The following is a 27,440-nucleotide window of genomic DNA, read 5'->3' as shown; positions in this document are numbered from 1 at the left end:
AAACTCTCCAGGAACGTTCTGCAAGATGGCCGTTCCCAAAAACGGAAAGTTCTGTGGGCTGAAAGGTTCCTACGCCTTTATATAATAACGAATAACTTCGCTAGGTAATGCTATGACGTGACTTTGGTCTGTAAAAATCATCTCTCTTATACAATTCTTTCCATTTTTATGCCTCAGCAGATAGACTGGATAATGCAGTTTTGTTATTGAATATTGCTTCTGTTTTTAAAGGAAATAGTGAAATGGGTCACAGGTGTAGAGTATTTAGCATTCGAATAGGGTTGCGTGGGGATCGAATCCTGTTTCACATGTCCACTTAAACGGCCATAAATCAAAGTCGTGCCTATATTTTCAACAGTGACACAAGCCCAATCCATCCCCTGCCCCAGCATGTGCTCGATTTCTTGCTTGGCACTGGATATCAAGTATTAAATGCTAGCGAAGCACAATGAAATGTGGTGTGCTGCTAAACACATACTAAATTACTGCTATTGGAGCCTTTAGCAATGCAATGCAGAGTCCTGGAGCGAGATCCCATATCAAACGCATTCAACACGGCTGCCTCTTCGCCCTATTCAGCACAGCGAGGTTGTGTGGGACTATTTATCCAGTACCAAAACCGCTGCCACTTTCTTCTTTTGTGGATGACACCCCCTCAGCGGTTACTGTAATTCTGAGCATCTGCTCCATCGCTTCTCCCTTATTCTCTTCTCTCTCTCCATTTCTCTTAGGAAGGAGTTTTATTCAAACAGCCTGATGTGTTGTTACAGACATGTCATCCCCAATTACTCAGTTATGCAGTTATGCCTTGGCTTCTTTCTCTCCTAATCCATTCATTCATTCCCTCTCTGTCTGTAGTGTATTGGTTGGGGGGAAGGGGACGGTCATAGCTAGCTCAGGATATTCCAGATAGTAAAGATGCACCTTTTGCTCCCCATGCCAAAATCACAAAACAAACTAAATCCATAATCCATAGTTTTTATAAGGAATGTGCAAAAACCTGTATAATTATTTAAGTGCATTTCCTAGGGGTCATTTTGGAAGGGTGCATTTTTGTTTTTAAAAACCGTTAGATGGATTGCATGCATATGAGGGTGAAAAATAAACAAGAATACCGTTTATATATATTTGCAGCCCATGAAGAGACGTTGTATAAGTGTGGGTTCACACCAGACGCGAGTTTAACGATTTGCGCTAGTAGATTACATACAAAGTCAATGCAAAGACGCGATCAGACGCGTCCTCGTGCAAGGCGATGCGAATGACGCGGATTGGGTGGCGCCATTGCCGCGAAAACATGCTATTCGCCTCAAACGCGCCTTTGCGCAAGTTGAAAATATTCAACTGAAGCGAAAAATGCGCATGACACAAAGTTAAATACGGCGAGTTATCTTGAGCGAGCAACGCGTTTGGTGTGTACGTAGCATACATTTTAGCAGGTTTTAACTGTGGGTTTACACCAGATGTGGGTTTAACGATTTGCGGGAGTAGATTACATCTACAAAGTCAATGCAGAGACGTGATCAGACGCGTCCTCGCGTAGGGCGATGCGAATGACGCGCTATTCGCCTCAAACGTGTCTTCGCCCAAGTTGAAAATATTCAACTCGAACGAAAAATTTGCATGACACGAAGGTAAATCTAGAGTTAGTAACGCGATGCTCCACGTTTGGTGTGTACGTAGCATAAAGGAATAGTTTAATGCTATAAGCTGGCTTAAAGCTGCAATGTGTAACTTTTTTGATAAGTAAACAAATATCAGAACGGAAGCTTATAATATTAATAATTTATCATTTGAGTCTGATTTTGCAGAAATTGTCAGTTGTTTTTCAACAAACGTAAAAATATTTATTGTAAAGTAAAGTAACCTGCAATTTAATGTTTTAAACAGAGATAGCGATAGAGAGGAAAAAGTTATGTATTGCAGCTTTAAACTCTCTCAGCAATGTTTCATCTCTTAAAGGCTGGGTGTATGATCTCTGAAAGCCAATGTTGACATTTGAAATCACCTAAACAAACATGCCCCTACCCCAATAGAATCTGGACCTTCTTTTGATAGACCCGCCCCACACATGCGCAACCCAATGGTGTCTTAAATGAGTGAAAGCAATGTGCATTACTACGGTAATCCAGGTCGAATGTGTTTAGATTGTACTGCACGTTTTAACATGTGAATCGTTTTGGTCCACTTCACACGGAAGGTGACGTTAAACGCCCGGCACAAGAGTAAGAAGCGGAGGTCTGAATTTTGCCAGGGACAAATGGCTGCAGGGGACATAGATCGCATACACATGCTGTAGGCTCAAAGACTTGCATAGCACAAGTAAGTGTCCTAGCTTGACTAAATTTTTTCAACGGTATTTCCTTAAACCCCTCACTGCTGTTTGGCTACAAGTTTGTTTTGGTAGTCGGCCCGAAAGCGTTTTTCAAAAATAATACATAATACGTAACAGAGTCAGTGCTGTTCATATATAGTCCAGTCTATTTTAGGTACTGTATATACTCCATTTATATTTATTCAATTGTCAGATGCTTTTTTTCAAAGTTACTTACAGTGCATTCAAGGTAGATTTTGTAACCATCAGTATATGTATTCCCCTAGAATCGAACCCACAACCACCTGAGCTACAGAAAAATCACTTCTTATTCTGAACACTAGTAGAGTTTTCTAGCCATCGTGACTTTCCTTTCTTCCTATGGCCTTTAGGGCAATGTGATATCGTGCCTGTTCACGGTGTCATGCCTTTATTTATAGTACACCAGTGACCACAGACATGGACAGCCCGAGCCTAGGCAGACCAGAGCAGAGCGGCCTGAAATAGAGGCCCTCTGATCCCATAATGAGCCAGCTATTATCAGCCCTGTGTCTTAAAATGGGGACTAGCCAACGTGGTCACGAAGTACAGAAAGCTAACTGCTAGCTAACACCCGCTCTTAAAAAAATCCAAGCTGCTTTGCGGCTTATTGTAAACAGGCTAAGCGCCGTTCCTTTAGGTGCCAGCAGTGTAATTTAATTTCATCAGATATTTACTCATCTGCAGCTGGCTCCAGGTAGAGTCGGCACCTTACCTGGATCTACTGTAGCACTGGAATCATGATTTTGATCATTTAGGACAAAGTAGCATTCAATTCGAATGCAAAAACTGTCGAGGTTAGGTGTGAATGAGGTGAGGAATGTGAGACTGTGGTGTAACTGGACTGATGCACATGGCTTTGATGTGTGGCAGAGGTGAAGTCAGCTTGTTATAGATTCACTCGGCACTGTGCAGACGTGAGTTGATGGTTTCGTGAGCAGCTTCTATGTGGGGTGTACAAGAAATGTGATGTGAATGTGCTAAAACTGTGATGTAACGTGCCTTTCAAAAGTCCACTTGTGAAATTGGCTATATTTGGCATTTTTCAAATGTAAAATAGTTCATTTTCCTTACTAAGGAAATTTTCATTACTAATTTTCTAAATCAGCATAACAATTGGAATGAAAATTGACATCAATTTCTTAGGTTTTTGCAAAACTTAGTGTGATTTGAGAATGTGTTCCTATTGCTCGACTGACATTAAGTTAGCAGCGCAAAGGTCCCGGGTTCAATTCCCATGGAACACAAATGCTGATAAACTGTATACCTTGAATGCACTGTATGAGGCTGTTTATACCTGGTATTAAGATGGGTTTACTTTTGGTCTATCGGATCACAAGTGGACGAGAGCGTCACTTTTACCTTGTTCACACTGTCAGTGTAGTAGAAGTCTAGACGTGTTTACATTTTACGTGACGCGACAGCATGACGAAACCGAAAAGCTACAAAACTGAAACTGCAATCAGAGCGGTCAGACTGATTTGGATTTTAAATTGAACCAGGTGTAAACAGCCTCTAAGTCAATTGGATAAAAGCGTCTGCCAAAATGCATAAATGTAAAATGTAAAGGTTTCTGAGAGCATCTTCGGTGAAAACCAGGAAATCTGGGGGTTTTTTTCGTACAAAGAGGTTTAAATAGTGGAGTATAGTAGTGCATAATCTTAAACATTTCAAATTCGTAATATACCATAACATTTCTTTTTTGTAATTTTCCACATTCCCAAAGCAGTTTGGACTCTGAATAGCACTATATAATTGAGTATATGGCTACAAAGCCCATTTCCAGCAAATCTATTTTAACAAACCAGCATAGATAAAAACAGCTTTAGCTCTGTCTGGAGTCTTGTTTATAAGCACATACCGCAGAACATACATATGAAACCTTTGATAAATATGACAGGAAAGGAATGTCCGCGTCAAACCCTGCCAGTATACAATACAACCACATTTAAACAAAACCGCTACATCATTTCTCCGAAACGGTCGCTCTGACAAATCTGCGTCTACGCGTGGCTTTCGATTCACGCATTTCAGCTGGTCCTAACTGTACAGGCAAGTGATAAAATGAGTCTTTCCAGAAGGATTAGTCACCCTATCATCAAGCCCTACTGCCTAATTTATTTCCCTTTGTTGTGGTGCAGGCTGCATTAAATGGGATCAGGGGCCTTGGACAGAGACAGGGCTAGGAAGTGGCCCTTTGTCTGCCTGGCAGGTGCAGCGGGGTGTGGAGTGACACTGGCATTTGGTTATTTCAGTGGTGGAGGGGGCATCTGACCGTTTGAGGCCAAACCTGAGGGTCATAAAGGAGGGGGGGTCGTCTTCTACCAAGCATCCATGGCAAATCTTCCATCTCCACCTTCCCTCTGTGTCCATCACTCTCTCTTTCTTTCCTTAACCATCCGCACCATTGGATAAGTGCTCCTGAGATGCAACTCCACTTCAAGCCTTAATCAGAGCACTCCGCTGGGGTTGGCGGTAAATTCTTTAGACGAATGTGTCTCTCCGTTTCTGTCTTTCTTACTCGCTCTCGACTAACATCTGGTGCACAGTCCCGGTCTGCTTTTACTGCGCTGAGGTCATTTTGATCCTATGAGGAAAGTGAAACCTTATGAGAGGAACTGCCAGCGACATGCACAGCGATGAGTGGTTGTTTTAGGTCACTTTAGCGTGACTTGGTTTTTAAGTTTGTTAACGAAACTGTTCTTGGCTTTCTCCTATGATTTAAATGGTTTTCATCAAAAATCGAGTTCTGGAAAGGAATGGTAAACAAATCAAACGTTTCATTAAAGAGCGCGAAGGCACCAGTGCAGATTCCAAACTAGGTTTTTGCCTCCCCGAGTCCTCGCTGCTGTTTTTTTGGTAAACCAGTTTTTCAAGGTCATTCATAATGCTGTATTTTCATTGAAATTCCTGACAAGCTTTGGCTCGGTTTCGCCTGCAGAAGGCCTCACTGTAAGAAACTCAGACAGCTGCGGCCGCCGAAGTGTTCTGCATTCTGCAGGGAAACCAAATGCTGCATATGCAGAAAATGGGAGACGTTTCCTGGAATGCAAACAACCTCCCTGTCTGATTTTTGCTGAAATCGGTCCAAAGAGGTGCTTTTCGGAGCAACAACGTCTTTATTGGGATTTAAAGATTCAGACGAGCCTTTGGTGTGATTTCCGTTTGTTCCTGGTACCATCTGTCCAGTGTCTCTCTTTTTCCCCTCATTCCTTTAATCTCTCTTCTCCTCTTTCACTGCGGGAATATGAAGAAAATGTGCTGAAGCTGCATTTGTGCTTGCTAGCATACACGAGAACCAATTTTCGGGCTCTCTCACTTTTTTCAATTAAAGCCTCTCATGAATATGGAGGTTTCTGTCCGCAGCGTAGAGAGAAGCCAATTGAGGGCTTGCCTGTAAAATATAAAAAGTGACTTAAGCTCTAACAGTTGAAGAATTTAGAAAGAAGATTAAGGATCAGCCTGAGGGCTCATGCTATTGGTAATCATATTTATGCATATTAAAGGCCGAGGGGATTTTCAAGAATGCATTGGAAAAATGCATGAATAATGAGTCTCTTTGCTTGCCTTTAGTCAGATGTTGCTGATTAAAGTGATCAAGCGCTTGTATCAAAGAAAAACATGAGAGTAAGAGTTTGTCATACGGCCCTTTTCATGTCATAAATTTAATTTAAAAATGTCATTTTTTTCACTAAATGTTATGCTATTTATTAGAGTGAATTATCTAAAAGAAAGCCACATCGCAGGATTGTGTAGTGGTGAGTCGTGACTTGCGGTCATCTCATTGAGGTCTTCAGCCTGTACAAGTATATGTTTTGTTTTTATTTCTCTTGGGCGTATGTTATTGAAGAATATTATAAATTTGTATGTTTAGTTTTTCAGTATATTTTAAAGAATATATGGAACTAAATATATTATATATTTAGTTTAGGAATGTACAAATATTGATATATTCTTCAAAATACACTCTATAACTAAATATACAAATTTATAACATTGTCTTAAAATACTCCGTAACATATTTTGAATATATTATATATTTGTATATTTAGTTTTGTAGTATATTTTGAACATAATACAGTACTGTGTATTCCAGCTTTGTTGTTTTAGCAAGTTTTAATGTCCATTTATATTTATTTTTAAAAGATTATTAAGATACAAACAGAAAATACAAGAAATATGTACACAAAATGTAAAAAAATTTTTTTAGAACAAAATGCCTTTTTCAGGCATCAACCAGTATTTAGTTTGACCTCTCGTGGCACTAAACACACTTTGAGCTTTTTTGAGTAAACTGAAGTCTTGAAGTCATTCGATTAGAATTAGAAATTAGGATTTAATTAAATTTATTTTTTAATAGATTCTGCAGTTTCCTGCTATTGCTCAAGTGGAAGGGGAGTTTACCCTAAATACTTGATACTTCAGCTTAGACTTTTATACTGTTTTAATACTACATACACATTTCCTGTATTTTTTTGTTGTATTCTAATAAAGAGACAATAATTATATATGATTACTATAACATTGGAAAACAACAAATCTTATGGTGGCCTAAGACGTACACAAAATATGTTCTTAGGGATGCATAACGATTAATCGCGATTAATCTATAGCAGAATAAAAGTTCATATATGTGTGTGAACTGTGTATAATAACTTGGTATAGATAAATGCACACACATGCATGTATATATTTAAGGAATGTTTACATGTGTAAATACATTTGTATATTTATGTATAATTTATATTATATATAAATATAAATTCTTAATATATAAATTTTTTTCTTAATATTATACATAATAATTATACATAATTATTATACACAGATTACACACGTATGTGATGTAAACAAAAACTTTTATTTTGCTATAGATTAGTCGCGGTTAATCATTATGCATCCCTAAATATTTAAATTATTATTTAAAATATACTTGGATGCGGATTGCGGAGTATATTTTAGAGAATATGTTATAAATTTGTATATTTATAACATAGTTATGGCGTTTATTTGTATATTTATTTCTGGAGTATATTTTCCAAGCAATTTAATATCATTAGGATGGTGTGAAAATGAGTGACCCGACCCTCTGCGTTTTATAGCAGCCCTGTAAGTTTAATGAGGAGAGCGTTAACCCCTACCACTTCAATTGACCACAGTCCCAAAGCCCTGGCCGGGGTTGTGAGGAGGTCAGGTTGAATTACAGGACATAAACAACAACACAGAGAATATAAAAGCCATGGCAGATGAGGTGAGAGAGTGGGGGTGCTGCTTGGATGTTGTTTTTGGGGGGTGTGGGGGGAGGTTGCTATTCTTTTGAATTGATAAGCAGAAGAAGCTGTTGATTGATCCATGAATTATTTTTTACGGTGATCTTGCACTTGTAATCTCTCTGTCCCCTTAATGTGATGATAGATAGATAGATAGATAGATGGATGGATGGATGGATAGAATGTGAATATATTTATAAGTACATCAGTAAGTTCACTGAGGTCAACTGGTTTTACAAGAGTTGGAGACAAGTCCAGAGACAAGGGTTTCATGGGCATCCAGACACCCCCACCATCTGTCAGCCATAAAAGGGTTTGAGTTTTAAAGGTTTTTTTACAACCTTGCAGGGTGAGACATGGCACTCTAGATGCCCTCAAGCTCCTCAGTTTCCTCCACAGCCCTCTATTGCAGGTCAGAAGTTCATTGCCTTTCTCCACCATAAAATACCTTGGAGCTTTGGAAGTGGGTTTTCTGCAGGCATCTTTTGCATATTTCTGGCCATGGAGAGAATTTTACAAGGCAGGACAGCAGACATGATTCACACAGATGGTGAGAAGTTCTGTGCACTCTGGTGACTCAACGGATGAGTTTTGTGTCGAAATGCGTCATTGTGAGCCTTGTCGATTCGGTCTGAAACTTCAAACAGCTTTACTGACAGAACAACAAGAATTATGAAAGTGTTGTTTTTCTTCTCCTAATACAAAAATATCATCTGGAAATTCAAATTCATGGATTAAATATTTCCTGGAAATAAAGTGACTGGAACGTATGCGGACTGCCTAAATTCCAGTTTCTTAACTGTCCGACTTTCTTATCTTGCATGTTTTTCTCATTGGGTTTTCAGGTCTGATCAAGCCCAGATTCCTGCCGAAATTATATCCTCCACAGAGGCTAAATCGGCTTTAACACCTTCTGCTGCACACAATGCCCACTCATAGATATCAGTTAACGGAGTGGAATAAAATTGCGCAACAAAAACGTTATTCATCATTAATAAACAAGGGAATACGGAAGCAGCGATGACCTTTTTGCAAGGTTCAAGATTCCTGTCCGATTTCCTTTTGGTGCATCTCAGCACGGTTGAGTTTCCAGTCTCTTTACGGCCCCTCGTTTTAGCATCCTCTTCGGAGGATGAAATATGCTGACGGTGGAAGAGCAAAAACTGGCAGACACGCCCTTGAAGGTTTCTGTGTCACTCAAGCCCATTGAATTTTTAATTATTTCCTGGCTGTGGTATTCTGCTCCACTTCACTAGGGCGAGTGGCTCCATGCTGTCTCACAGCTCAGATGGTAGACACTATGTTAGACGTTTGCGGTTAAATCTGCTCAAATCCTTAGACGCCTACTGCAGGCAGGTGAGCCCTTCGGTTGGAGGGACTTTTTTGGCGGGGCGTATTAAACGCTGCTTATTCGATGCACATCGTAATGTCAACCGTATCTCAAAACCATCCCTGGAGAAAGGGCGATACCTGAAGCGTGTTACTGCCTGCAAAAATATACGCACAAAACTATATCGCCCATATTTACAACACCTAAAAGTGGGGCTCTGCTGGAGACAGACGGCACTTCCCACTTAACCGTGCATCCCGCACACAGCTTTTGGCTCTCAGACTGATGCATTTAGCATCCATATCCGTCATTATTCGCTGCCCAGCAGACAGCGGTAATGTAATCGCTGTTGATTTATGGGCAGACGTGTACATCACAACTCCCAACAGCTGGATCTGCTCTGTTCCAGCACTGTCCGATCATGCCTATCGCATTCGCCCTTTATAATTATCGTAATCATGACTTCAAATGCGTTTGACGCCAGCAACTCTTATTGCACTTGACAGGAGCTTCTCCAGGCTGGTGAGTCGAACATCAAAGACGCATTCGGAGGGTGGTGCATTTGGAGCGTTCAGCTCGAGATTTATGATCCTGACATACTTCAGGCGCTCTCTCCCTCGCTTTTCCGTGTCATGTCGAGGTCTCTCGAGTTGCAAGAGAGGAAAAGAGTAATAAGAATAAGAGCACGAGAGCGGGAGTTTTCGAAAACGAAACGCTGGAAATAATGATCTCTGTTCTGAGTTAGTGGTTGCGTCGACGGTGGTGATTCAGGGAGGAAAAATGTGGTTTGGGTCTCTTTAAGTTTCTAGGCTGTCTGCAAAACGCATTAGTCCTGTGGAGCAGACACAGGCCAGGGCGGAGGGAGGAGCCGAGGGCTGCGGAGGGAGGAGGACTGGAGGTTGAAACAGCCACAGTCTGGGCCTCCAGCCTCCTGGCTAGACTGCTGAAAGTTATTATTGAGTTCCTGAGTACAGCTTCCCCTCCCTCCCTCCCTCCCTGTCGTACTGGTGTCTGTTCACCCTGTGCTCTTGTTCTCTCATGCGCACTATGTGGGTATGTGTGTGTGTGTGTGTGTGTGTATGTGACAATTAACCATGCCCTTATACAGTAACACAAAATTTGTTTTTACAGGAGACATCTGTTAAAAAAGAAAAAAGGAGATCTCGATTATTATCTTTAAACCATAATGTAATGGAAAGAGAGCAAATGGAGACTTGCATGTCACTTGCTTCTTACAGTAGGTTTTCCTCTGATGATAATAATACAGGAGTCATCTCTTGTGTCTCCTATAGAGATTCGGGAGGGAACGACTTTACTGTGTTCAGATTTTCCAACCATTCAAAGTTATTTTAATATAAACTTAATTTTTTTTAAATCATATTCTTACAAGACTATAGCTACTGTGTCCGTTTCTTTTGCGCTTTAATTTTTTTAAGGAATTTTCAGAGTACAAGAGAAAAAGTTGATCATTAAAGGCACATTCCACTTTTTTTGAAAATATGCTAATTTTCCAGCTCCTCTAGAGTTAAACATTTGATTTTTACAGTTTTGGAATCCATTCAGCTGATCTCCGGGTCTGCGCCAGCACCCTTAGCATAGCTTAGCATAATCCATTGAATCTGATCAGACCACCAGCATCGCGCCAAAAAACAACCAAAGAGCTTCAACATTTTTCCTAAAATGGCTGCCGCAGGCGTAGTGGTATTACGCAGTGCCCGAAAATAGTCCCCTGCCATTGAAAGTAACCAAGGGGACTATTTTCGGCTGCTGTGTAATATCACCACGCCTGCTGCAGCCATGTAACATCAGCAAAGTCACTGATTATTACGCCAGTTTGAGAGTATAGTTCCCAGTCATATTCGCCTAGAAAATTGCAGCTTTTTGTTTTCCATCGGTTTTAGTACACAATGTAAATTATACAGAAGAGTCAAGATTGAAATAGGAAAAGTATCGAAACTCTTTGATTATTTTTTGCGCGATGCTAATGGTCTTATGCGATTCAATTGATTGTGCTAACCTATGCTGAAAGTGCTAGCGCCAGACTCGGAGAGGATGTTTCTTTACACACAGACCTCAAATTCATAGCATTTTTCTGTTCTCTTTTGATTAACAGGATATGTCGGCCCTGACAATCGGCTGTTGTCAAACTATCGGCGATAGTGAGGAAAAAGTGCTTTTATCGACCAATACCAGTTATTGGCCGATATAACGGTACATCTCTACCTTAATGCATAAAATGTTTTGTAAGCTTTCGAAAGCAACATCTGAGCTGTAATGCATTCATCTTCAAAATAATTTTTTGTCAAAACAAGCCATACCACTACAGAAATCTGTTTACAATACACTAAACCTATAAACTTTACATTACAAAACACATGATCTCATATGTCTGTTGCTAGTGAACATGGGTCAGCATGGATTGATGCTGATAAAGCTGGGAGATTATACACTAACCCCAGGCTCCTTTTTGCATGCAGGTCTTAGAACAAGAGCACCTCGCCTTAATCCCTCTGACCGGATCAGTCGGAACAAATTAACACGGAGAGCAATGTGTCCTCGAAACACTTGGACTCGAGGGACATTTATATAACACACTGGCCTGTATATTAGGTCTTTCACTATTGTCAGACCCAAGCTCGGAGCTGACCGACTGGTAATCTACCCTAATCGTCATCGACTCAGACTCAAATTCAGACACGGGCGATTATCTGTAAACCGGCCACATCTCGAAGGCCTTTGGGCTCATGCAGATGTTTGTAAAACCGACCAGGTACCGACCAAACAGGCATTGTGAGACCGCAGTGCTTGCAAAATAGATGCATAATGGGTGTCAGGTGTGGGTGTTCTTTTAAAAGGTCTCCAGAAGTTTGTCTGGATAATGTTAGCCGCAGGGTTGGGTGAGGGTCTCGCTCGCCTGCGAACACCCTGGAACGGAGATGGGCCGATTCGGTAATCGAGTTCTGTCGGTTGAGTCAGAGCATTGCTGTTTTAAAGCAGTTATGCAGTTGCTATGGAGAATAACATTGGCCCTTTCAGATTCAGAGGAGCGCTGTAAAATGAAAACCGTCCAGGAAAAAGACGTTTCCAGGAATTTTCAGGGTTACAAAGCAGACAGCAGAATAATGTAATTCCTGCTGAAAAGAATGACGTAGCTGGTCAGCAGGCTTTTATTTAACTACCAAGCTTTTTTGATGGTCCACCAGAATAAACCAGCATAAACCAGCTGGAAATTCATTGCAAAGGAAAAATACATGTCCGTCCTTATTAATGTAGTCTCTTTATGTAATCATCTGCTATGTTAAATCAAGCTTTTATGTGTATGTAGGTACTACTTGATGAAAAAATAAAAAAACGAAAAAGGGGATTTTCCAAAATGTTCCTCACACGTTGCTTTAATAAAACCCCAAATCCAACCTTGAATGCCTTTGAGTATTTTGGAAAAGCGCTCGATTACGGGGTTTTGGCCACCTTTGCTCGGTGGTTAGCTCTTTCTCACTCCCCAAAATTTTGTTTTGCCTCCTACCGCATAATCCTCCATTTTTCCTCTCCTTGTTGTTTCTAATGCTTCCTGTCATTCTACCAACATCCATTAGCACTTCTACCTCTGTTCAGCTGCACTTAGATTTGTTTTGACGAATGCCGGGGGAACATTGGGCTTTCAGTGTGACTGTAAAAAGCAGAGCAAAGTAAAATAATCCATTCCCAGCCTTGGCTGTATCAAACCTTAATTATAGGGCCCACTCCCCTCTCTGCTTCATTCGTAAATGCGCCGCTCCTGAGAGCGTTTCACAGAAACTGACATGTTTTCCATTACTGTGGATCCACTTGTGATGATTAGCCGTAGTCTCAAATGGACACGGTGCTGCCCGAATAAAGGTCAAGCGATGGCCTCCCTCCTGGACGCTTGCGGGATTTTGCTATCTCTCGTAGCGAAGCGTACGAGTCGCACCGTACGTCTTTAAAGCACATCTGCGTCGTTGATCGCCAGCGTTTAGATGGCGTCAGGGCTTGAGAATGCCTGAGGGTGGTTGGAGGCAGTAAATTTCAGAAGGATTTATAACCTCACTTGAGCCAATTACCACCACACCGCCCCTCCCCAAAACCCCTCCCCTAATCCCAGGGCAGACACAGTGAAGGTGCTATGACATCGTTGAGACCCTGAGCACTGACCCTAACTTCACCCTGATATTTCACAGCAGGGGCTTTTACAATGTCAGTACCCGGACGCCTCCTGACCTCCCCTTGGCATTCACTCCCTTATCACCCTTCCACGTAGACCCACCACCCCACCTTATTTTGGGAGTAGAGGTTTCTCAATTATTGCCCTCAGTTCTCCGTACGCAGCAAAATACAAACCGTCGCTTAATTCATCCTGCCCTGTTCTGGATGTGGGAGGTTGATGTAGGTGTGGGAGGGAACGATTGTGTATTTAGCGTCTGACAGACCGAAGCAGCTCCCTGACAAAACGCACATCCTGTGTGTCCTGCTCTATTTAACTGTCTTGACTGATTGATCACCGGCTACAGCGTTAAATACGAGCGAGTGCAAAAAAAGCATTGGATGCATTCCATATGTGGCAAATATGTTCGTTTTCCAGCTTTCCCACTCATAACTTTATTAGTGAGGACTTGATTATTTATGCTTTACGAGACAGAGACAGATGGGATTGGCTATAAATCATTTGGCTGGACTCAAACAAAAGCTTAATGTGCCACAAGTACGGCATCAACAGCGACGTTCTCCTTCTTCCTTGATATTTAATTTTGCATTTCTGTGATTTCTATTCAGGCAGTTTAACTAGTTAGCAGAGACGGGAGGGACTCACATGAAACTTAAGCCCATCTGCTCAGTCAATCACTTGTGAGATCCAAAGCCAGCCGGCAATCCATACAAAATGCAGAAAGAAAGGGTGGGAAGACCACTACTTCATGTACAGTAGGGTTGGTGCAGGGCTTGTGGCTGTCTTGAAGGATTTTCGCCTGATACTGTACGTGATATTACGTCTACATGGCAAAAAATTATTTTCAAGAAAAAATTCTTAGTATTTTTGTCTTGTTTTCAGTAAAAATATCCAAAAATTCTTAAATTAAGATGCTTTATCTTGATGAGCAAAACGACCCAAGAAAATAAGTCAAGTTTTTAGACCAAAAATATCAAATTTAAGTGATTTTTTGAAAATCTGCTAATGGGGAAAGCAAATTTTTCTTGAATTTAGTGTTTAAGAAAAATGTTCAAGATTTTTTTGCTTACCCCATTGGCAGATTATTTTTTTATTTTATTTTTTGCTTGTTTTATGCACTTAAATTTAATATTTTTGGTCTAAAAACTAGACTTATTTTCTTGCGTTGTTTTGCTCATCAAGAAAAAGCATCTTAATACAATAATTTGTAGATATTTTTACTGAAAACAAGACAAAAATACTAAGATTTTTTTTCTTAAATCATTTTTTGCAATGTATTTTTCAAGTGTCTTGGGTTACACTGCAAAAAACGACTTTCTTACTTAGTATTTTTTTCTTGTTTTCACTAAAAATATCTAAAAATTCTTAAAGTAAGATGTATTTTCTTGATGAGCAAACTGACCTAGGAAAATACATCTAGTTTTTAGACAAAAAAATGTAAGGGAATTTGTGCTTAAAACGAGCAAAAAAAATCTGGCCAATGGAATATGAAAAATTTTCTTGAATTAAGCGTTTATGAAAAAAGTAAACTTATTTCAAGACAATTTTTCTTATTCCATTGGCAGATTTTTTGCTTGTTTTAAGCCTTAATTACTTAAAGTTTATATTTTTTGTCTAAAAACTTGACTTATTTTCTTGGGTCATTTTGCTCATCTTAATTTAAGAATTTTTAGATATTTTTACTGAAAATAAGACAAAAATACTAAGTAAGAAAGTCATTTGCATGGTTACTACACTGCAAAATATGATTTTTTTAGAAAAAAAATTCTTAGTATTTTTGTCTTGTTTTCAGTAAAAATATAAAAAAAATTCTTAAATTAAGATGCTTTTCTTGATGGGCAAAATGACCCAAGAAAATAAGTCTAGTTTTAAGAACAAAAATATTAAATTTAAGTGATTTTGTGCATAAAACAAGCAAAAAAAAAATCTGCCAATGGGATAAGCAAAAAAATCTTGAAAATTTTTCTTAAACACTAAATTCAAGAAAAATTCAAATAAATTAGATATTTTTGGTCTAAAAACTAGACTTATTTTCTTTGGTCATTTTGCTCATCTTAATTTAAGAATTTTTAGATATTTTTACTGAGAACAAATATTTTCTTGAAAATGATTATTTTTGCAGTGTACATGAGGATTTGCACATAAACGTTTAGATTCAAATTAAGGCAGAATAAGTACTTCAGAATCATCCTCATGTTTTGTTTTATGGGGATTTGTCTCAAGATTTCCTTTTTAAAATATATTATGTGGGACTCCATAGACATGGATTAGCACAGTAATATTTTTTGGGGATCTTTTTTAAATGCGATGGGTTAAAAGGGCATTACAGTAAAGACTTTTTATTTTTCCCATCATCCCCTCCAGCTTCTTGGTTTGCATGTTTTGGCTTTATTAGGGTTGTAAATGTGAAGAGAAGCAGAAAGACATTGTGTGTGTCCTGCTGCATTCTCTGTATTGCGATCCACATAGTCTGAAAATAATAGTAATGCTTTTTAAGTTTTTTGCATGAGTGCAAATAAGTCACTTTATGGGTTTTATGAAAAAAAAATGCATTCGTAGTTTACAGTATGAATAAAATATAGAACCATTAGTTTATATTAATATATTTAAGCTACGAATATTTCTAACATATTTTACCTAGAATTATTAAACAATTAAATACATTTTTCTTGGATTTGACCAGCTTATATACAAAGTAAGTTCTGGTGGTTTTAATGTGTACTCCTCATGAAGGACTTTTCGAGCTATGGATATTTCAGCCTGATGAGACCGAACCCTTATGTGCCTGTACAGCACATTGAAGCAGATGGACTCCTCTATCATGCTCACAACAGGATTATGCGTTCGAGCCCCGCCTTTGCGCTGAAAATCTGCTCCCTCTTCATCTCAGACACCAACAAGACTCAAGTCCAAAGGCTATTAACACAATCCAATCAAGGTCTGGTTTTCCCTAAGGCTCCGTATCTAACTTCAGGAAAGGTTTTCAAGGAAGAGACCATGGCACGACTTCCCTTGGCACTGACCGTAGACGCTTTCAAATCTGCCACCCTTCACCAGCTGACACCTGGTGACAACCGAGCTTAATATAAATTTGCGAGATCCTCTAAAGCACTTGTGCTTGTATGAGGACAGCTGGCAGGACCCCCTAACATACACTTATATACACACTTCTATCTTTCGCAGTCTTCCAGAATCCCCTTTAATCGGAGCACCGGTCCCCGACATATCTCAATAAAGCTGTTACCCAAGTTGTGCCCTTGACTTTGGCAGAGCCCATCGAAGCGCACGCAGATCTGAGGATTACATGCAGGATTTCCGTGGGGGAAGAAAAGCTGTAATAGGAAACTTGTTTTGCCTGGTTGCTGTGCACCACCAGCGATACAGTTTTGTCGCTTTCTTGTGAGGATGTTCGAGCGAGTTCAATAGAGCAGACTATTTTTGTTTCATGGCGAATGCAACTGCACTTGTTTGGCTTCCAAGTAATATCATGGGAGATTGGAGCATGCACCATCCCCTAAAAGTGGAGCTTCTGCCTGGACAAGCTTGTGGGTGTAAAGCAATGAATGCAAGAGGAGATATTTGATTTATTCGTTTTTTCGGAAATCAAAAGCAAACTTGGGTAGATTTTATCCAATGTGCTTTATATTATATGCACTGTATTCAAAATGTAATCCTTAATATTTGTATGTCTGCACACATCTTGGACCACTGACAAAAATGCAGTCTGATTTAAAATAAATATATCACTTTAGAGACAAATTCATCTGCATCAGAAATTTCCATAAGAAAAAGAAAAATCACACTAGACTTCATTATTGTCTGGGAGAAGTCATTTATGAGATTTCAACATTTTGTGTCTCCTATAATTTGGATAAGGAATGCTTTTATTGCTTAAATTTTCCTTATGGAAAGACATCAGTTTAATCATCACGGCTCTGATCTGCGTGTTACGAGTGTTTCATCCATACCTCAGATGCTAGTTTGTTGTCTCTCCATTATAGCGTGCCTTCAAAGAAACCTCACACAATAGGCGGTTGAAAGGCTACGGGACTGAATGGCCACTTTTAAGAGTAAGCCGTACTTGGCCTTCAAGTATACATTCCTTCAGCTTTGTGTTTCCTCTGTGGTCCTGCTCCTCGAACCCTCCCACTCACATTCAGGAACCAGACGCTCTGGGTTCCCACAGGGTCATCAGCCAAAGCAAACTAGAGGGAGGAAATGTGGCCCTCACTCGCTCACTATTTATGCACTCACTCATGCACTTGGTCAAGTAACTAAGGGCCTGGTTAGTTCTTCTCTTAGTCATGAATAAAAATTTTAAGCATTGTATATATTTAGCACTGCCGTGTAATTATGTGTAATGGATTTATACTGCTTATGCAATGTACCTTTAGCTTAACTGGTAGAGCATTGCGCTAGCAATGCAAAGGTCATGGGATCGATCCCTAGGGAACACGCATGCACAGCTTGAATCAATGCACTGCCAAATGTATATACAAAACTATATGATCCACTTGTAAAAAGTGCTTTTGTTCTGCAATCTAATAGTTATTTTAGAGGATTTTTGTTTTAATGAAAAACTTAAAGGATTATTTTCTTTAAAAAATTCAGATAATTTACTCACCACCATGTCATCCAAACTGTTGATGTCTTTCTTTGTTCAGTCGAGAAGAAACCATGTTTTTTGAGGAAAACATTCAAGGATTTTTCTCATTTTAATGGACTTTAATGGACCCCAACACTTGGCTGTTTTGATGCAGTTTAAAATTGCAGTTTTAACAGAGTTTGAAAGGATCCCAACGAGGCATAAGAGTCTTATCTAGCAAAACAATTGTCATTTTTGGCAAGAAAAATAAGCCCGACCTCACGTAATCGCGTAATGCTGTAGAGAGGTCACGTGTTACATATATGAAACACACATTTGCAGACCATTTTAAACAATAAACTGACACAAAGACATAAATTAGTATCATTCGACATACAACGACATCGAAACGGTCCTCTTTCTCCACACTTGTAAACACTGGGGCGTAGTTTCGATACGTCATCCGTGACCTCTTGACGTGATGATGTATTACGTGAAGCCGCGCTGGCGCGTCACACGACTGGAGGAAAACGAAAAGTTGTAGTTTAAAAGTGCATATTTTTTTATTTTTCTTGCCAAAATGACAATCGTTTTGCTAGATAGGACCCTTGTGCCTCGTTTGGGATCGGTTGGAGTCCTTTGAAACTGCAGTTTTGAGCTGCATTGGAACTGTTGCGTGTTGGGGTCCATTAAAGTCCATTAAAATGAGAAAAATCTTGGATGGAATGTTTTCCTCAAAAAACATAGTTTCTTCTCGACTGAGCGGAGAAGGACATCGACATTTTGAGTGACGTGGTGGTGGGTAGATTGTCTGGATTTTTTAAGAAAATGGACTTATCCTTTAATTGTGTGAATTTTTCATGTTAGCATCTTCCAACCCAGATAGCAATAGACTCCTCACAGGAGCTTCCGCACCGGATCCACTCCGGAGTCGGTTACTATCTGGAAACTATTTTTTTTTTTGTTTTCTTAAAAGTAAGAAAATCTAATATTTTCTACAAAAACTATTTTATTTAGGACCTAGAATCCTAAATATTTCTAAGCATTCATTTTGCAGCATTTCTTTATTTTTAAAATTCCTCAAAAGCCTAAAATGTGTTTCATTTAGATTTGTAACGTAGACTTTTGAGCCTCATTTGAAACCAGGATGTCATTCTCCTATCACCACATGATTCATCTGAATGGCCATTAGAGGTTTATATAAATCTGAAGGCTTGATCTCCCTCCAGATGTTATGCATGTCCTAATCTGCATCCATTGTGTGCGAGTTTGTGTGGTTTCGCCCAGCTGTTTGGTATCGTCTGCCCTGCTTGTGTATCTTGAGGCCGGGCGTTTGATGTGGCGGTGAGTGAGGTCCGTGTCACGGCCGCCCTGATTTCAGCGGACGTTGCATCATCAGTTCTCTTGTGGTGTCTGGGAAGAGCGCGCAGTCTGAGACTATTATGTCTGGGACGGCGTGGTCTTCCTGGAACTCCACACCTCGGGGAAGGAACAAACACAGGCGTTCTTTGTTGGGTGCTTGTACGCTTGAGTCATGTTTTGACCCATCCGTGAAAAAGAAACAAGCGCTTCCCTTTGCAAGCCAGGTGAACTTACAATGAGATGACACACTATAGATGGTAGAAAACATCTCGCTTCTCTTGAAATTAACTAGAGGTTTTTTACAAGGCAGGCACATACATGCCCTATTTAGAGCTGCATCTGTTGTGTGTTAGATCATTCTATGCCTATTTAATCATTCAGAAAGCGTATTGAATTGTTAAGAGACTATTCCCAAAGCCACTATACTCAGGGTGAAGGGTACTTGAACATGAATTGGTCCCCAATACTACACACTCCACTGTTAGAAGTGTTTGTGTGTGTATTATGTGTTTCTCAAGTGCGTTTCTCTGGATCCAGGGCCAACCACATCACTGAATTTGCCATGGAGGCAAATATGCCTTAAAGTCAGATCTGCCTTAAAAAGCTCCAGATGTAACATGCATGCATGCCTTTTGATAACAATAATGGCTTATTATTATAGTTCTATATTAGATCTGCACATAGAGGAAAAAAACTGTGTAAAAAAAATAACGTGTACTACAAAAGCCCCCCAATGGCAGGGATGAGGGAAAGTCCAGCACAATATCGCCCCCTAGTGTCACATTACATCCAATGACTCTTTTTTTCAAACATTCAGTACCTGACCTCATTAAACAGTCTGCCATAATTCTCACCACCGTGGCGTTTCTCACCCATTAACACCACATTTCTCATTTTCGTTTTTTAAATCAGAGTTTTTCTCAGCTCACTGTCGCAGTCAGCCAGGACGTTCGGGTTGCAAGGGCGTTTAAAATTCCTGAACTTGAGTAAGAGAGGCGCAGGTCCGGGCAGGTCGTTCGTACAGTTACGATAAATAAATCCTGGATCTCGCATGCTGTAACCTGAGGGCACGAAGGGGGGGAATATTCTCCCTTTTTTCTCATAGAAATTGCAGGTGGCTCGCAAGGAAGCCTTTTTAGTTTTATGAATGCCTGGACTGTTTGGGTTGTATTTGTACTGATGCTAAATTTGCTTCTTATTTCTCTTGGGTGTTTGCAGAGGGCTGGAAGTCGACTTGACACCTACGTGCAAGAGTTGAACGTTCACAGCGCTTTATTAAAGTCTGTTTTTGTTGTTTTCACAGGCGTACAGTCCCATTCCTTCCAAAAAGTCTAAACATGACCGGTCAAGATCCCCATCGGTGGATACAGAGAAGCAGGCTGATTGGCTTCAGTCTCTGGCATCATCTGCAAATAAGGTTTGTTTGATCAAGGTCGCATTTTTCTTTATGTAGCACAAAACCAAAAAAAAACAGAATCCAGCCTGGATTATTCTAGGTTAAACACGTTACCTACAAAGTCTTGCTTGTTGAAAATAATATTTATCTATATAATGTAGCTATAGATATTAAAACTCCCTTTTTTCTTTGTTTTAGGATCTTAAGCAACTCCAGTTTAAGCAGAGACCTTCTGCCTTCAGACCATGGTCACCCAGAGTTTCCTCTGTTGGGAAAGAAACACCTGAACACAAGTATGAAAGGTGCTTGCATGAGCATTATACCATTACAACAGTAATACATTGAGTATATAAAAGTAGCCATAAACATTCACACAATTCATTCAATTGTGTCTGTTTTATTAATTCTTCCTTTTCCTCTGACATTCAGTTTGCTCCCTAAAGGACAAGACAGCCTGGTGGTACCAAATGTATCTCTGCCCATAACCCCAGTTAAAAATAATGAGCCGCTGCACCGTTTCCCTCACCCCAGTGAGAGCCACAACACGGGCAAGATGGAAAATTCGAGGCCAAGAAAGAGGTGGCCATCTGCAGACATACAATCACCACCGCTGGCCAAAGTTTCTCTGCCCACATCGACTGTCAGACAGCGAACTCAGGAGAATGAAGATTCGGATGCAGAAATTGAGGTTGACAAATGTGACGAAGGTAAGAAATAGTGAAAATATAGTGAAAATATTAAATCAATTATTGAAATCCAACTTTGATGCTCCTAATCCCTTAATTACATTAAGACTTTAGCCTGGATTATTACTATTATTAAGTTTTATTATTATTATTATCTATTTTTATTATTGTTATTATTATTATATTGTTATTGTTTTATTAGTATTATTGTTATTACATTATTATTATTATTATTATTATTAAGGGTTTTTATGATTATGATTTATTATTATTATTATTATTATTATTATTATATATTGTTATTATTGTTATTATTTTATTGTTATTATTATTATTATTATTATTATTATTATTTTTACTTTTATGAATAATAATTACTATTATTAATTCTTGTACCTAAATATTATTACTATGAATTACCGTGCTATTATTCTGTATTTTGTTTGTTTTATGTTTTATTATTTTTTGTTATATAACATACCTACAAAATCTACACAATTTTGATAACATTTTTATTTATCTAATTTTTTATTTATAACTATTTATTAACACAAAAGAACTGAAAATCATATAAATCCTTTAGCGATTTTATACAGTATTTCTTTATTGAAGGAACACGCCGACTTTTTGGGACTTTAGCTTATTCACCGTATCCCCCAGCGTTAGATAAATCCATAAATACCTTTTTCATCTCCGTCTATGTGGTAACTCTGTCTGATGCACCCACCGCTAGCCTAGCTTAGCACAAAGACTAGAAGTAAATGGCTCCAGCTAGCATGCTGCTCCCAATATGTGACAAAATAACGCCAACGTTTTCCTATTTATATGTTGTGATTTGTATAGTCACAGCGTGTACAAATAACAAGGTCATATGAGACACAGCCATTTTTTAACTGTATGTGTATACATACTGGGAACTATATTCTCAGAAGGCAAAGCACTGCTACTTGGGCGGAGTGATTAGCTCGCAGCACCCGAGAAGCCCCGTGGTGAGGAGCAGAGAGTTCGGGCAAGTGTTGCGCTAATCACTCCGCCCAAGAAGCAGTGTTTCGCCACAACATATAAATAGGAAAATGTTGGTGTTATTTTGTCACTCATTGGGAGCAGCATGCCAGCTGGAGCCATTTACTTCCACTCTTTGTGCTAAGCTAGGCTAGCAGTGGGTGCGTCAGACAAAGGAGGTGAAAAAGACGCACAAAGATGATAAAAGATGGACTTATTTAACTCTGGGGGATACGATGAATAAGCTAAAGTCCCAAAAAGTAGGCGTGTTCCTTTAATGGTTCTTAATTCCTTACCCAACTTGTACAAAATAATTCTTATTGATTGAAATACTTCTTTTTAAAGCTGCTGTCGGCAACTCTGGAGGATTGAGCAGTTTCCAAATGTTTACAATTTCATGTCCCTCCCCCACTACCTCCGAGCAACCTCCCTCAGAGCACGTTCTCGTCAGCGCGTGTGCAAAAGTATTATTGTGAACGCATACTTAGCAAGAATACTTAGATTACTTACATAACACTCCGAAATACAATCAATGGTTGATAAAGCACAATTACCTGTTGAGAAGAAATGTGGCAAGCTCTGCATCCAGCTTGAAATCTCGTAGATTCCTTTCAAATGCCGGTCCGATATTGATCCTAGTTTTAATACGGTCACAGTCGCTTTCTATCTTTGTTTCCCTCTTTTCATTGGTTGTTTTCCTAGCTCTAGTTGTTAACCGAGAAATCGGAAGTTTGTTACTGAAAGTTCTCTCTGCCATCACGCTGTTCAAACCAAAACAACTATGAATTCAGGCGGATGCACGTGATATTGTAACGGGGGATCTGTGGCGCGTGCAGGTACTGTGATTGACAGGCAGATTTTACACAGCCCTGCGCTGATTGGACCAAATGAACCAGCCTGCGCTGATTGGACCAAATGAACCGGGAGCGGTGGATTTTTGCAAAACAAATAACAGGCTCCAGGTGGAGCTAGAAGCGCGGGGTTTTTTCTTAAACAGTCTAGTTGATGTTGTTCTATCGGAGCATAGTGTTGGTTTCAGTGAATATGATCAAAAAATATGATAAAATAAGTTGCCGACCGCAGCTTTAACTCAAATCTCCTTTTAATTCTAGCTCCTGTGTCCCGTCCCTTGATGAGTCCTCACTATACCAATGGAGCAGGGATATTAAACCTCAGCTCTCACAGCCCTGCAGAGATGCATGATGGGAAGCTGAGACCTGGAGCGGCTCCTTGCTCTGAGCTGGAAGTCCTGAAGCAGACGCTGTGCGGTGACCTCACCTCTAAAGAGTCCAGAGAGAGGTTTCTACAGGACATCATCCGTATGAGAGTGAAGCAAGAGGAGAAACTAGCCGCTGCTCTGCAAGCCAAACGGAGCCTTCAGCAGGTATCTGAAATATATCCTGTAGTGTGTACAGGATGTTTTTTTACAGTTTTTTATTCAACACCATACATTAATATCTAATACTGTTTACAGGAGCTGGAATTTGTCAGGGTCACCAAGAAGGGCCGACTAAGAGAGGCAATCGAAGCCAAGCGGAACCTGAGGAAAGAGATTGAGCGCCTCCGTGTGGAGTGTGAGAAGAAGGTGCGAGACGCCAATGAGTCCTGCGGGAGACTGAAGAGAGAGCTGGACAGAGAGAGACAAATCCGTGTGTGCGATAAGGGCTGCGAGGCAGGACGCATGAGGGCCAAATATTCCTCACAGGTGGGACCTGGCTCCACATAAAATCATCCTATATAATCTAAAAACCATTTTGTTAAATAACCTTGATATACTTAATATTGACTGAGTAAGATCATGTCAAAGAATGAATTTAAAGTCAAACTGTGATTGAAATCCAAATAGTCCCATTAGATTATAATACCTTAAAGGATTAGTCCATTTTCCTAAAAAAATCCAGATAATTTACTCACCTCCATGTCATCCGGAATGTTGATGTCTTTCTTTGTTCAGTCGAGAGGAAATTGTGTTTTTTGCGGAAGAGAATCCAGGATTTTTCTCATTTTAATGGACCCCAACACTTAACAGTTTTAATGCAGTTTAAAATTGCAGGTTCAAAAGACTCTAAACAATCCCAAACGAGGCATAAGGGTCTTATCTAGCGAAACGATTGTCATTTTTGGCAAGAAAAATAAAAAATATATACTTTTAAACCACAACTTCTCTTCTTCCTCCGGCTGTGTGACAAGCCAGCGCGACCTCACGTAATTGCGTAATGGCGTGGAAAGGTCACGTGTTACATATATAAAACGCACATTTGCGGACCATTTTAAACAATAAACTGACACAAAGACATTAATTAGTATCATTCAACATACAACAACGTCGGAACGGCCCTCTTTCTCCACACTTGTAATCACTGGGGCGTAGTTTCGATATGTCATCCGTGACCTCTTGACGTCGTGAGGTATTGCATGAGGTCGCGCTGGCGCATCACAGGACTGGAGATAGACGAGAAGTTGTGGTTTAAAAGTGCATATTTTTTCTTGTCAAAAATGACAGTCGTTTCGCTGGATGGGACCCTTGTGCCTCGTTTGGGATCGTTTGGAGTCCTTTGAAACTGCAATTTTGGACTGGATTGGGGCTGTTAAGTGTTGGGGTCCATTAAAGTCCATTAAAATGAGAAAAATCCTGGAATGTTTTCCTCAAAAAAACATATTTTCTTCTCGACCGAACAACATTTTAGATGACATGGTGATGAGTAAATTATCTAGAACTTTTTTTTAAGAAAATTGACTAATCCTTTAACTTGGATTTCACAGAAAGTGTTACATTTGCATAAAATATACTTGAATCTTAAAGAAACTCTCTTTCTCTCGGACGTCTGTTAGATTGAAGACCTGCAGGTGAAGCTCCAGCAAGCAGAAGTGGATCGCGACCAACTGAGAGAAGATCTACTGAAAGAGCGAGACGCCAGACAGAACCTAGAGAGGGTTGTCAAAGAACTACAGGAACAGCTGGGCCACAAAGCAGAGATAGAGGAACACGCCATCCTAAAGTCACCTGAGAAAGAGTATAAAGAAATGAGAGAAGATGTCTCTTAAACGTTATATGGCTACTTTCATTTGAGAACTATTAGAGGACCCCTCTAAAGCCAACGAAAATATACGGGAGCAAAGGAGAACGATCATAAAACAAGTATATTACATTGTACGTTTACCAATGGAAACTTTACCAGACAAACATGAACAGAAGTGACTGAAAAGACTGTCGAGATGAGAGGAGGAAGTTCAGAGATGTTGGCGTCACATGGAACTGACTCATCTTCGGTTAGCCTCGTAAGCTAACCGAAGGGATTTATTTTGTTATAAGCTATTTAATTTTTTTGTAAAGATACTTGAAAATATTTGGGAAACGAAAGTGTTTTCTATTACGTTACATTGACAGCAGCAGATGAAAAATCTGCTAGATCCACTGATACTCCACACAAGTGTTACCAGAATTATACATTATACAGTAGTACGCAGATGTTGTCATTACAATGATTCAGTCACTTTTATTTTCCTTTTTTGCCATTGTATTGAAATAGTTTGCATGAGCAACTGTGCTGTGGTGCAGCGGAGCTTTATTATAAACCTACATTCAAATTCGCTTTTAATCTTTGCATTTTTTTTATTAAACCCTATAGTATTGACAGTGATCAATATAAACTCAACTTCACCCTCTGTCCTAAACTTCAGTATCTTATGCAAGTATTAATTTTCAGCTTTTGCTGTATTAAGCAGTCAGTATAGGACTTAACAAAAGTTGTTATTTGCATGTATGTACTCCATGCTCAGTTTCATTTTTTTTATTGAATGTTTTGGTTGAGTACATCAGTATCAGAATTAGTGAATGCTCCGATGACAAACATACATTTTAGGTCACTGGTTTTAGCACCCACTAAAAGATAGAAATATAAACGCTGTTTAATAAAAAAAATAACATTTCTACTTATATAGAAAATAAGGATATATATTTTTTTACTTTGTACCAAAAAGGAATTGCACTTTTAAGATAATTGTACTGTGTATTTGAAGCCCTCTAATGTTTTTAAGATCTCCAAGTACACCAAGTATTGAATAAATAAGTTTTCATGCATTTGTTACAGATGTGAATACCACTTAAAGATAAAAAGATTATGTAAATAAGCTTGCTTTACACTTTACCCTAAATGCTTTTGCTTCAAACCAATAGACTGTATGTATGAAATAATAAATTTCTCCTATCATATTTTCAGCTATAGAGGGCATTTACTGTATAAGAATTCTTATGTAATATTAACAAAAAAACATTATATTTCTGAGTAATTTCATCCTCTTTGAAAATCACTTTATATAATTACCAAAGTTTCACATTTGGAGGTTTCTGAGATGTTTCCAGATAAATGATGAACTGTAAAGAGTATTTGATGAATTTCTATTATGATCTTTTATCTCCATTACCCCCATGTTGAATAAAGACCTGCAGTAATACATATGCTAACCTCTCCATCGCTGTATTTATTCTGGGTGAATTCCCCATTTATATAAGAGATCTGTATGCTTGCCTATTCCAGTTTTTAACCTCTTGATGTTTTAATGCTTCACAGTAGATATATGCATTGTGGTCAAGGGTCTTGTCATAGTTTTGGTTTTGATGTGGGTCATTTTCTAAACTTGTTTTAATGTTCCCCCACATATAATAACATCATTAAACAGAATCAACCCTTTTTCGTGTGTCTTGCTGTCTGTATTTGTTAGACAAAAATGTATTTAATAGACAGCTTTAAAATGAACAGGTAGGTATTTTAGATACATCTAAGCTTAGATTGGCTGGCCTATTACAGCTAATTTCTCCTAATTAAAATGACATAAATGCCATATTTCCACATGAATGTGCACATATCTTGAATACTAGATGGTTTCATCGGATGCACGCGTGGTTACGCAGTTGGCCCGAACTTAACTTCGGTATGTGCTTGTTTATCTCTCTGGCTAGCGACTAAACCGACCTCTGGATACCTTGTAAAAAAAAAAAGGAAAAAATCGGTTTCCAGAAGACAAGGGAGACATTGAGCATGGATGGATTTGGCAGCTAACACTAGTTAATTTTACACAGCAATTTTAGCTCAGTGTAATGGTTAATACGCTTAAGCTATGATTTGAACTAAGGTAATTTACTGGTTATTTATTTAGCTTATTGTTAAAAAATAATGTACTTTAGAAGGACTTGTTTTTATTGATTATAGAGGGTATGCATTGATGTCACTTCTTTTTCACGTGACCACGCCGGAACTCGCCCTGTTAAGTGGCAA

The 27,440-nt window shown here is 39.2% G+C and overlaps 1 protein-coding gene across 2 annotated transcripts in view; it reads left to right on the top strand.

Annotated features, from left to right (window-relative positions):
- The window catches only part of skib (v-ski avian sarcoma viral oncogene homolog b), a 34,399-nt gene extending 7,544 nt beyond the window's left edge, over positions 1 to 26,855 (top strand). The window contains exons 2-7 of one of the 2 annotated variants that reach the window (XM_073876093.1): positions 20,384 to 20,497; positions 20,675 to 20,769; positions 20,906 to 21,183; positions 23,277 to 23,548; positions 23,639 to 23,869; positions 24,997 to 26,855. In XM_073876093.1, coding sequence (XP_073732194.1) covers positions 20,384 to 20,497; positions 20,675 to 20,769; positions 20,906 to 21,183; positions 23,277 to 23,548; positions 23,639 to 23,869; positions 24,997 to 25,209 — 1,203 coding nt within the window. In that variant the 3' untranslated portion in view covers positions 25,210 to 26,855. Of the gene's footprint in view, positions 1 to 20,383; positions 20,498 to 20,674; positions 20,779 to 20,905; positions 21,184 to 23,276; positions 23,549 to 23,638; positions 23,870 to 24,996 lie in introns of both variants that reach the window. The other variant, XM_055184216.2, reaches the window with a different exon arrangement.
- The last annotated feature ends 585 nt before the right edge of the window (positions 26,856 to 27,440 follow it).

This window comes from Misgurnus anguillicaudatus, chromosome 14 (genome assembly GCF_027580225.2).
Source record: "Misgurnus anguillicaudatus chromosome 14, ASM2758022v2, whole genome shotgun sequence".
NCBI classification, from domain to species: Eukaryota; Metazoa; Chordata; class Actinopteri; order Cypriniformes; family Cobitidae; genus Misgurnus; species Misgurnus anguillicaudatus.
The sequence above is the reverse complement of the archived record's forward strand: the minus strand, read 5'-3'. Positions and strand labels throughout refer to the sequence as shown.